Here is a 12756-nt window from a genome sequence, read left to right on the forward strand (position 1 = left end):
CATATCATATGATGAACATTCAAATCATTAAAAAAATGTGTCAATGTGCTGTAATTACACCACGTGCAAAACAAAGTGTAAAGGGCTCCCTTCATTAAATTGAGTCTTAGGCTCCGTAAAAATTCGAGGGGGTCCGAGTTTTTGCAACAAAAATTTGATGGGGGTCCGTGTTTTTACAAAAATTTGAGGGGGTCCGTGTTTTCTCGAAAATTTACGAGGGGTCCTGGTTTTTGTAAAAGTCCGGGGTCCGGGTTTTCTAAGGGTCCAGGGTCCGGTCCAGGTCCGGGTTGCACAGTACGCCATTTCTTGGAAAGTTTTATTTCATACACATGGTCCGTCTCTACCGCTTTCTTCAATGGTAAAGTAAATTAGGTTGATATGATGCTTCGTCATCTAAAACCTGTCCAGGAATGCCTGGCTGGGTATGGATATAAAGTGGAACCCCTCAATGATGAATTTGAGGTCTTTATCAGGGAGAGGATTTGAAAAAAACAGTCACGAGTGGAAAATTTTAGAACTATCAAATAGTTGGGGAACGATTAGGCTTAAAAAGATTCCAGACAAATGGGTAATATGAAAAAATAAAGCCACATTATTTCTTAGATATTTATTTCTTTTGATGTTTTGATTTATTAATTTTAGCTCTATAAAATCCGGGCTTATAGGTCCCATTCTTGAACTTTCGTTTGTGATTATTCATCCAGTTGTTGATCTAAAATAAGAACAAGAAATCTATAAGGTGTATAATCGATAAAGATACATGATCGAAGATAAGTAAATAATCGATAAGTAATCAATAATGCATGATCGATAAGTAATCGATGATTGTTAACAATCGATACATGATAGATAAATAATCCATAGGTTGTATGTAGTACGACCCTGGACGACCCTACATTGTACGGTGTTGTACGGTGGGGCTTGATTTAAATGTCCGGTGGGAATTAAAGGTTAACTTCGCGATCGCGAAAGACAAGTTCCGTGGTAGTCTGGAGACCATACTCTGTTACAAAAATATTTCTATCCTGTCAAAATCCCAACAACTTCACTGAAATACAGAGTATGGAATTATTGACTCGATTCAAATCACTTCAAATCACAAAAGAAAAAACCGTTATTTTTTCAAAACAATTCAAAAGCTCGCGCCACTTCTTGAAACAATACTCAATAGAGCTGTTTGACGTCATACTTTTGTTTATCAAATCATAACAATAAGATATTAGCCAATCAAATTCTGCGATTAATTCTTGCATCTTGTATAATTCCCGGCTACTACTGTCTATACTTTGATATTTTTTTAAAACCACATAGACAGAGAAGTCGGGTCTCCCAGCTAGTTCCGTGGTCAAACTTAATGTACCAAAGAAAGTTTTTCCGACTTAGAAGTTTTTCAGTAAGTCCGACCACGGTTGAATATCTAAAAATTTGCATGCTTTCTGAAACTGAAATCAAGTTAAAATGTTGTTTTGAATTTGGTATGGTGGTGAAATAGGTTAACTCGAAATCCACCGTACATCCCACCGTACCCACCGTACACCCACCGGACATCACTACTGTACAATGTACGGCGGTGTCCAGGGTCGTTATGTAGTCGATATGTGATCGATAAGTAATCAATAGCTTGGGAATAATTGATCGCTGTACGCTGATCGATACTCAAGATTTTTTGAAGGTCTGATTACCTATCGATTCTATCAGCTAATCGATATCTAATCCATCGATTACTTATCGATTATTCATTGATTACTCAAGATTATCGATTATATCGATTAACTACGCCTGGTGTTGAAGATGTAAAACTTCTCCTCAAAGTATGACTCAATATGATCGAGGCAAAAAGAAACTATGGGGAGAAAGGTTGAACAACATCAACAAAGAAAAGGTGACAGCAAATGAGATAAAGGAAGGAAAGAAAGGAGATCTTGAGAACTCAACCGACTCCAAGGAAAGTACTGACAAGATTTTAGGAAGTTTAAAGGAAGTTCACAAATGAGGAGATGGGGTATCCCATCCACTAAAGGAAAAAGGAAAATAACAAAAACGACGTATAACATGCCTTGCAATCTCTATTTTTAATACAGAAGTGCCTACTTCCAAGAAGGGTAGCGCTTGGTAGCGCTGGCTACGCAGAATCGCAGAATCACACACCATCTGTGTGGACCTGTCAATTTATAATAAAACGCTGACCAAATTCCTTGAAACTTTGCCTAATAAACATCACACAGACTTTGGATTTTAATTCAACTTGCCACATACATACCAGTTTGATCCAAACTTTTGAAACAGACTTTCAACTTTTGAAGTGGGAAACATGAACAGAATTAGGCTACGTCATATCTCCCTTCGTATCGAGCGTAAAACTCCTACTCTTCGGGCTATGAGCACTGCTCTTGTTTTGAATATTGAAATTCTCCAGATAAATCGCATGCGCACTGAGGTTTTAATGAAACAATAGAGAGTTTCGAAACCTAAGCCAATCAGCTGTGTTTTAAACATTCTTTTATTTAAAATCTCTATTGATAAACATCTTTTGTGAATGTTGTCTATTATGTTTAAACCTATTAATAAGCAATTCCCGGTGGGGGTCACTAGTGGCCGCCTATAGCAGTGCCTATAGACCAAGAGTAAGGCCTAAAAGACTGGATCTGTCTATTGTGTAGACTAGAACAGAATAGAACATTTTCTGAGAATTTTATAAGAATTTCTTTCGCGTTTCAAAACAAATGCTTTACAAATTTACTGACCAAGGTGAAATGGAATTTTTTCTAGTAAAACTTTGCCAAAACTGATCATAACTAATAAAATTTTAGGTTTAAATTATTTTTGTTAGTTGCATTGTGAAATATCTTTTTATAATTTTAAAAAGTTCTTTGTTTTAAAATAGATAAAGTATCATATCTTTTAGTCTTCAAAATATTATAATCACAAATTCGAATTTCGCCAAAAGTGGATGGGCGGGGGCGAAGGCGTAAAACTCTGAGCAGTCTCCCCGCCCGGACGGGGGGGGGGGGAGAAGAAGTAGCCAAAGCGCAAAGGTACTTTTTCATTCATTCGCCAATTCTTTCTTTTCATCCAACATGCCTTTTTTTCTGCTGTTGGATGAAATGTTGGACCGGTTTGCGTCAATTCAAATTTTTGGAAAAAAATGAAAATTCAAAAAAAGAAGAAAAATCGTGTTGGACGGTGTTGGTGGATGCATGAAGTTTGATCGCCATCATCATCAAACATTTCATCCAGCATTTGCGGGGAGATCAAAGAAGCTCTCTCATTGAATTGTGTAATTTTTCGTGTTGGATTGGTTTGGTGGTACTTTTTTCTTTATTTTTTGAATTTTCAAAAAAGTGTCATGTCGGATGAAATGTTGGATCGGTTTGCCCCGGCCTTGATTTTCGCTTCATATCATCCAAACGACGCAAGTTTTTCAATCAAACATTTCATCCAACATTGGAAAATAGTGTTGGATGAAATGTTTGACTGGTTTGCCCTGGCCCTAAGTGTAAGGTAAAAGTCACAGGACCTGTGTCCGCACCCGACCTTCTCTCCGATCTTAATACTCCGGTCGGGCTCTTATTCAGCTCCCGATGGATACAAAATTTGTATACATCACAACAACTGAAAAGTCAGACAGATCTCGGAAGAGCCATTATAGCGATACACTCTTCATCCTTCATCGTTTATCAAAATGTCAATACTCAGCACTAATGCGAAAAACGAACAACAAAAACAATTTTATATTTATCAAGATTTTTGTCACGTCATTCATCCATATTCAATGTTTGTTTACCATCTGATGGTCTTATCAAGAGGGTTTGAAATGTGATTTTCACAAGATATCTTGTTATCATAAACCTTTCTGTTTAACTTTAAGTGCGATATTTGAGACGGGAAATTGTACAATTTAACTACATTACGAATAAAGTTTATCCACGGTTTCTTTATCTTACATTCTAGAAGTTTGTCATCATACATTACATAAGGGGTTTGTAATTTTACGGTGTGGCGGGTTTGGCCCTATTTTAGTACGGTATTTTACGGTATTTTACGAAAAAATAAGAGACGGGAAAACGGTATTGTAAAATCAAACGGTGACACGGCATTTAGCCTTATTTTTTGTTATTATGCCGGTATTTGTAACCTCTACAAACCGGTGTGACGGTGTTATTATTTTTTTCAATTTTCGGCATTCCGAGACTTAGCAAAAATTTTTACGGGAAAAAGGTATTTCGAGCCCCTACAAACCTCCCTATATGAAGGTTGTCATCATACATTGCATAATTTACAAAAAAAACATCCGCACGACATGTCACCTAGGCTGCTGGCATCCACTAACGGATTCATGCTCCTTATACTACCTGGGGTTTTGTAGAGGTCTGCAATTCAGACTACATGTCACCGGGTTTAGTTCTTGCATCACACCACCTACCCTAATTGCATCCACTGTCGTTTTCGTAATTCCTATACATATTATTGTTTCATAGAGGTCTAGTAAAGCTTTTACTAAAAAGATAAGAAAGATAATGAAAGATATTGGGTGAAAAAATGGGCAAATTCGCGGGAGTTTTGTCCGCACGTAAAAGTTTTAAATTCTCAATTCATTAAGTCCGCGCAAATATTACAGTTACTGTCCTTTACATCTAATTATTTTTATGTTTTTATAAAAAAAACTTATACGTGTACTTATAGAAAAAAGTACAACAAGTGATGCAAGTGCCCCTGGGTACGAGGTTGCACATCTTGATTATTTTCCATAAGAGCGTAAGAAGTGCGGAAGTGTATAAAAGCGGAAGGGCAAGCATTACATATACAGAAAAGTATCACAACTTATCAGATTCAACCAACATAAACTAAACACGAGGTTGTACAGTAAACAAGCATAAATAGGAAGAGAAAGTGTGAAAAAAAAAGAAGAAAAACAAAGGAGAAAGAATGCTGAAAGAGATACACAAAGGAGACTGCAAAAAAATCGAACGAGATTGAGTTTTGTGTGAAGTGAAAGAGTGAAAATTTTCGTTTAAGATGATGAATTATCATGGCAATAAGTTGAGAATAGTACAAACTTTAGTCTTTTTATTGTTTATATCGGTCATTTTTGCAACCCATGTGGTTGGTCGGCTGTCAGATAAATCAGAAGGAAATTCTGAATGGGTATCTGAAGATGATGACGACGTCATCATGGACGGTTACTATGGTGACAACAGTGCTTACCAACGACAAATAGCGAGGTCACCACCTGACTATTTGAATGTCAGTGATACAGAAATATACGCAGCATTACTTGATAAGGATATTGACGTGTACCGTGACAACCTCGAATGTACGTACGCGTTCGAAGTCTTCCGCGCGCACGTACATAAACCTATCATGATATTTAAGAGAGGATTAGCAAGCAAAGCAGAACGATGGGCTGTCTATCTTGCTTCTCGCTGGCGTCAACACAAAGGGAGTAAATTTGCTTTTTTTGATGAAGAAAGAGAACTAGGACAATTGATTTACTTCGCAGATAACATGGACCAAGGACCTGGTTGCGAAATGGCAATTAGTGGTTGGGCAAAGTAAGCGTCTCAAGCAGTATTTAAGCCACCAATTTTTCCATAATACTGGCTGTATGTTTTCCCTTTTTTTAGCAAGGGGGTAACTTTTCCACAACAATTTCCGGAGTGCCCAGAATAACAATTTTCCCTATCGAGAGACACGTTATCTTCCTGACTCGGGCATTTTTATCATCACTCATCATAATGTTTTTTTATAAGAGCATAAGGCTTCGATGAGAAAAATGTTAAGAACATCCAAAAGGCTACAAAAATTTTAGATGTTCTTATAAAAAAAACGTGTATAATGACTTCCTTGAATTTTATATAGCTAACAACACCTCCTTTTTCATCTCACAGCAAAATTGTGAATGGTCTTGTTGCCACTGACAACCTCTTCATGAATAAAGCAATCGACATGGCTGGAAACTTGCAACAAATCTTCTGGACGAATGCTTCAAAGTATGGTATTGGGATTTCTTATAGTAGAATGACAAAGTCTGGATTTCTGGTGGCTTTCTTCAAAGAAAGATTACCAGAGAATGAACAATTGGATACAAGTTTTAAGTACGAAAAAAGTAAGTTGCTCGTTCGAAGGCTTCTTTGGAACTGGTTTTCATATTCTAAAATTCTACTCTTATTGCCACCACGTCTATAAGGCGCACGAATCTGCTAAGTATTAATAGTATCTATTCAACCCAAACACGATTGTGTTTGAGACCGAATGATAGTAGGGGGAATTTTGTTTGATTTTTTGGAATCGCTTGACTGTTTTGTTAGAAGCACTTGTTATACATTTTTGGAAAGCTGAGGGGTAGGGGAATCGAAATTACTATGTTTCCAATTTTTTTTCGGACACTTTGGTGTGATTTTCGGACAAATATGACTGTCTCAGGCAAAAATCATAGGGTTAAAAATTAACGAAAATTTTAGCTCGAGAAAAAAGAGACCTGTTGTATATTTTTGGAAAGCTCTCAAAAAATTAAGATTAGAGATATATTGCAAGTATAGGTGATTTCTGTACCTAACTCGAGATATTAACCCTTGAAAACCGTGCTTTTCAGCCAGAAACAGCTATTTTGTCCAGTTTTTGCGCTTTTTGAAGCTCAATATCACACCAAAGTGTCCGAAAAAAAATTGGAAACATAGTAATTTCGATTCCCCTACCCCTTAGCTTTCCAAAAATGTATAACAAGTGCTTCTAACAAAACAGTCTAGCGATTTTACAAAATGCCCTCTACTATGACGTCAACAAAATTAAAATGCATTAACATTACTGGAAACCAAAGCTTTCCGTGAGTTCTTTCATCTGGAAAAAACAGCCTCCACTCTTACACCCCTGTGTCACAGACCCGCTTGGACCCCAGCCCCACTGGAAAATTTGGCAAAAGTTTCATCCCCAGTGGGGAAATACCCTGGAATTTCAGCTCCACTGGGAATTTGATTTTGATTTCATCCCCATTCGAGATCTAATAATGTTTAAAATTACACTCCAAAACCATCCATTTGGATTTTTTAGCATTGGAACAATAAAATTTCTATCCCCCCATTGAGATTTCAATGGGAATTTTTATCTGCACCGGGGCATGAGACAGGGGTGTACTATTAAATTTGCAATAATTTGGAAAATATTAAAATTTTCGACTAAGACTGAAAAGCAACACTTGTTCCTTTCTTGTAGAGTTAAAGGTTTGGCAGATGCAATTACCAGGTTTCCGTAACCCTCTACAACACCATGTGAATGCGCAAACCAACCTTGGATACATGCCTTGTATATCTTCAAATCTCGGTTGCAAGTCTTACGCAGAAAAGGGGCATTGCCAAATCCCAGCATTCCAAAGTATAATGAACCATACTTGTTTTAGATATTGTTATGATTGCATTGAGAACATTCCCATAGATGGCGGATGGTCAGCATGGTCGCAAGTCTCCGGATGTGATGATGATCGTTGTGGTGAGAATGTGTATTATCGATTCTGCAACAATCCACCTGTTATATTTGGTGGTAAAGATTGTTCTGGTGAAAGAGTGCGGAGAAGGAACTGTTAAAATTGGTTGTTTGGAATGTTTGATTTTCATTCATACTAAAAATGGTTTAAATAAAAAGTTACGAAGATCGATAAACAGTCTACCTAACAACATACTGAAAAGCGCAAAAAAGGGAACTAATTTTGGCGAATTCGGCGCGTTTAGACAAAATTCCCGCCAAAATTAAATATTTTGCTCACTCGCCAAAAAAAGTTCTCGCCAAAATTAAAGTTTTTGGTATTTTGCCTAAATAACTTCTTGAGCTCACAAAAAAAGCTTCAAATAAGGCAAAATAGAACAGATTTATGCTGTCATTCGCCAAAATTAAAAAAATTCATCGCCAAAATAAGTTCTCGCAAAAATTAAAAATTTTCAGGATTTTTGCCGCTCGTCAAAATTAGTTCCCACCAAAATAAGTTCCCTTAAGGTAGTCGACGCGAACAACAACGTATATGATAAACCCAAAGAATAGAAGAAACAGTTAATAAACAAAATAGTAATGAACAACAAGAAATGCTGATTTGACTTTACGAAATGCTTATGTTGATTGATTTAAGTTTTTATTTTTACATAAGTGTTCCCGTTTCATATCAGACACATGTTTCATATCAGGACCAGTGTGTACCTATTTTTATATTGTGCTGATATAAGAAAAAAAAAGTTTTTCTCTTCCTCTTTCTGGCCAATCCGTGTCAATCCAATGTGAAAAAGCTCGTAAATTAAAATTGATGAGTAAGCAAACGATATCACCCTTATTAAAAAACAAAACCTTTAAGAATCGAAATGATTGTAAGAAAGCGACGCCAAAACGATACCAATCCAAATATAGGAGCAAGGAACACTCTAAAATGTCAAGTTGTGAATTCTTTTTCAAAATTTTTTATTTTACAATTTTAGATTTTTTTAAAGTACAGATTCTCGTAGGAGAACAATATTTCTCTTAAATTAATTAATACAAAACAACATAGAAAAAGTCTGAACAGAAAAATAAATTCAATATTTTGTCGATAGAAAAATTCAAGAAAACTTAACTAATGCATTTTACCCCCTGAAAACTACTAAAGCCAAACAAAATAGAATCTTTCCTCCAATGATACGGTTCGTAAAATGACGCGAAATAAATGCAGAATGCACAAGGACCTGCCTCGTGTAACACTGACCCATTATTCCAGAATTAATTAAATATTCGGATGGTTTGCAAGATAACCATCAAACCGAATATCCGGTCATTCGTATGTACATGTTAGAGTTCGTTTAAAGCTTGCATGCGAAAAATTAACGCATGAATCGATGACGGGTACACTCAAGGTATTTTGAAGAAAGTCGAAAATAACGTTAAGCTTTTGGGTGTGGGCGTGAAACGAACAACACCCTTCAAGGCGGGTCATTTCTTTTTGCCGGACTGGGACCGCCGGAAAAATTCTTTTGTGCCGTTCGTTGGACAGTATCTCAACAGGAGTAACCTGTGAAGTGAGACGGTGAACGAAAATCCAAATCAAATCTTCCCTCTTCATTGTTTTGAACGCTTCCCAAATTGTCGGAGTCAGGGACTACCTTGGGAGTGCAGCCTAACTGGAAGAAAAGCACCTTCACACACCATCCTCTGTCGGTCCAATAACGGTGTACTATAATTCTACTTTCCCTTCTCCAGGCTCGTTCGAACCCTGTTGTTGTTGTTGGAGATTCTCTAATCCTTCAGAAAGTTTATCGTAACTACTAGCAACGCTTTTATCAACCTCCGAATACAATGCACTTATTGAGCCTTCCACCTGTCAACAAAAAAAGGACGTTGATCAAATTAAAGTCCGTCTCAATATAATTTGCAGCGGAGACAAAAAAAGCTATAACTTTTGATAGAATTCGAATTAGATAGCGGTTTTGTGCTTGTTGAAAAGACAAACAGGAGTATTATCAAAAAAGAAAAACAATTTAAAAATGGAAAAACGAAGATGAAAAATGAATTGTTTTTCGGTTTCTACGAAGGGTAACGTCACAAGGGGAGTGGGTTCGAGTCTACCAAGGTTGAAGGACTGCAGATGTCTTTATTTGTGAGGGCGGCAATGCGATGGATTCACTAGTGCACTCAAGCCTGAACCCTTCCATATAGCTTTTGGCATACCAGGTTTTGTTACTTTAAAAAAAGTTTATTTTCAAGGCATGATGCACAACGCTGCTGTCCTTTCAGAAATTTCACAAGTTCTAAGAACATTTTCAGACAGTTAAAGGGACACCATGAAAAACACAAAGAGGATCGAGTAAAGAGATGAGAGAGACCTAAAGTAAAGTATACCTGTTTGATAAGTAAAGCTGTATTCCCTATCACTTCTTTCAACCTGGAAAGTAAATAAACAATACTGGTGGATAAGAAACAATATATAACCTGTCATTATGTTTTTCTTAGTCAATGCCCCGTTTCAGGTCGTATATCGAAGAAATATGTTGGAGTTCTTTAAACTTCGAATATCGGATGCTCTTTAAAGGCATTGCATCTTTTCAATATGTTTAGCAGTAGCGTAGACAAGAGGGGCGCAAAATTTGTGTAGGAGAGCAGGTTTTTACGACAAGGTAATCATCCTTTTTACATTATGAATAGATTATTACTGTGTCATAAAAACCTGCTCTCCTACACAAATTTTGCGTCTCTCTTGTGTACGCTACTGGTTAAGCATTTAATCCCAAACTCCAGGTTGTACCAAAGAGCACCAATTTCACTCCTTTTATGCTTTGATATTGATTTTATACACGAGTGTATATGCTTACTTTATCAATTCTATATCGTGTAGATTTTTCTGATATTCTAAGAGTGTTTTCCATTCCTCTTTGCTCGTAGGCAGTTCCCTACAAGGAAGAAAAAATGATAATGGTAAACAACACAAAAAGCAAAATAATAATACTTCAACGAAAATTTATAGAAATCCAGAAAATCAAGTTCAAAGAGAGAAACTTTTTTTGTGGCGTACCCGTATCTATCTATAATGCACGCTTTACTTTATAAGAATAGTGTACTTTGGTTGAGGGTGAGCATTATTCTTATTTTTCTATTTTTCTAACCCCCAAATTACACCCTGATATTCTTATAGAAGTTATTCTTATAAAGAAAATGTGAATATCTTTGTCTATTTTTTGAGGATATCGGATATCCAGCTGGGGTTAACGATTTTTGCTCAAAAGTGGATATCCAGGGGGTTAAATATCTGCAAAGGAGCGGATATCCAGGAAGTAAAGTGTCTTTTCAAGTAAAAAATACAATATCCAGGGGTAAGAATCTTTATAAGAGAGGATATCCAGGGAGTTGAGCATATTTTTAAGAGTGGATATCCAGGGGGTCTTTACTAATAAAGTAGGATATCCAGAGGGTTCGATACTTCGAAAAATCAATATCCTCAACAGTGGGGGTAGAGTTTTTTCTGGGAAAGCCCAATAACCAGAAGTTATAATTTTAGTTAGAATTTTCGTTAGTCAAATGAAATACACAGATGAAAAGCAAATGTTCTTCTACAATCAGTGCCATAATATATTGGCACTTTTGGCTAATTTACCATTTTTCGAAAATTGAAGTTCGAGCGAGAATGTCAATTTTTAGGCCTTCAACTTGATTTCATCGATTATTTCGATCTGGGAGGGATTTATTGGTTCCTAGGCTATATTTCAAGCCCTACTAGACCATTTTTGAACTTTTGGATCCTCAGATCCTAAGGTCTAAGTCTTAAGTCTAGCGTTAAAACTCAGAATTAAAACTCTACCCTTCCAACCTACTTTAGAGCACTTACAAATCGATTGTGGTTTCAAAACACCCCGGTGAATTTCCCTTTTGTGCCAAGTATTTTGTGACTGAGTGTAGCATTTAAGAGGTTCCGCCTCGTGTCATTTGTTAATATAACTAGGGATATCCACGCAGAGTTTCTAAAAGTGTCGATCTTCCAAAGTTTAGTTTTATTCAATCGAGTTACTGTTTCAATCCGAGGTATTTCTGAAGGCACTTTGAGAGTTGTTCTTTCAAATATTTTTCACTGAAAGGTTTCAAGCATGCCGATCGTGCAATGCTTTTCAAGCTGATCTCATGAGGAGCGATTTTCACGAATCTAAGGAAATCTCCATCTTTTGATTGGTTCGTCTTCAACCACAAAGCAATCTCATTCATATTCCAATTGATACCAAAATCATGAATCGTTTCATCGTCTCCAGCTTCGTACATATTCCTCTCTTCACCTTTCTAAATATCGTATGACCAAATACAAAATTGACCAGCCTCGTTTTGAGCATTTGCACACAGGTAATAGGCACCGAAAAGTTTGATTAGCTTAAACATAGCGGGTGGCTTTAAGAAGGGCAGATCAAAATTATGGAAGGTGTACGCCGCTTGGAAATGGGCGGCTTTCAGAGGGACAACTCCGGCATTGGTAATCGGGCACAATTGAAAAGATGTCGGCGAAAACAAATCTTCGTGTAGAATGATGGCCAGAAATTAAACAGATGATAAACTTTCCCAAGAAATGCGTTGTTATTATTGGGAGGTTGCAAAAGATTCATGTCATGTTTTAAGATTTCATGGCCGCGAAAATCGACAGCGCAAATAAACCGTTCCCGTCTAAAATTCGAGTCGAAGAAATACAACAGATTATCTTCACGATTCAAAAATGTTAGTATCTCAAGATCCACAGCGGTGGGTTGTAGAGGTAGTTTATTCATCACTACTCGCTTCAGATGAATCAGTTGACCGCCTCCATTAATGTCAATCACGTCTACTATAAACAAGGGCGGGTCCTGCAAAAGAAGGGTGGTCACGAACAATACACCAGTGCTCCCGCCCGTAGTTTGTAAATCAGCAAACGTGAATTGGTCACCATTATACGCATGCGTAAAACTCAACTCCAAACTTTGAGTAGGTAAAAAATCTTCCTTTTCTTGCCTCCCTGCTCCTTCGAAGCGATCTCGTTGTAGTGAATAAGCAACATGTAAAACATTGGACTCGATATCCCGGTTAATGGTAAAGAGCCTTGTGGAAGATGTATCGTATAGAACGACTTGCTCACCCAAACTTTCTTTCTCTGATGTCTGGTTAAACTCAATGAAGGAACCCTCAACTGCCGCTGTATACAAGAACAATCGATAACTGGACGAACAGCATTTACAAGAACAATCGATAACTGGACGAACAGCATTTACAAGAACAATCGATAACTGGACGAACAGCATTTAC

General features: G+C 37.0%; 2 protein-coding genes across 5 annotated transcripts in view; one reads left to right on the forward strand and one right to left on the reverse strand.

The window, feature by feature from the left end:
- Positions 1 to 3944: 3944 nt before the first annotated feature.
- LOC136808370 (uncharacterized) lies at positions 3945 to 7647 on the forward strand. The gene is made up of 3 exons (XM_067064901.1): positions 3945 to 5552; positions 5889 to 6106; positions 7210 to 7647. Exons 1-3 carry the CDS (start codon positions 5017 to 5019, stop codon positions 7575 to 7577), a joined length of 1122 nt encoding a protein of 373 aa, XP_066921002.1. The 5' UTR covers positions 3945 to 5016; the 3' UTR covers positions 7578 to 7647.
- A 760-nt stretch (positions 7648 to 8407) lies between these two features.
- The window catches only part of LOC136808371 (protein Aster-B-like), a 28120-nt gene continuing 23771 nt past the window's right edge, over positions 8408 to 12756 (reverse strand). For all 4 annotated transcript variants that reach the window (XM_067064903.1, XM_067064902.1, XM_067064907.1 and 1 more), the window contains 3 exons: positions 10317 to 10394; positions 9847 to 9889; positions 8408 to 9325 (listed from right to left, as the gene is read on the reverse strand). In XM_067064903.1, coding sequence (XP_066921004.1) covers positions 9182 to 9325; positions 9847 to 9889; positions 10317 to 10394 — 265 coding nt within the window. In that variant the 3' untranslated portion in view covers positions 8408 to 9181. The remainder of the gene's footprint in view (positions 9326 to 9846; positions 9890 to 10316; positions 10395 to 12756) is intronic.

This window comes from Clytia hemisphaerica, unplaced genomic scaffold (genome assembly GCF_902728285.1).
Source record: "Clytia hemisphaerica strain Z4C2 unplaced genomic scaffold, Clytia hemisphaerica genome assembly, whole genome shotgun sequence".
Classification (NCBI taxonomy): domain Eukaryota; kingdom Metazoa; phylum Cnidaria; class Hydrozoa; order Leptothecata; family Clytiidae; genus Clytia; species Clytia hemisphaerica.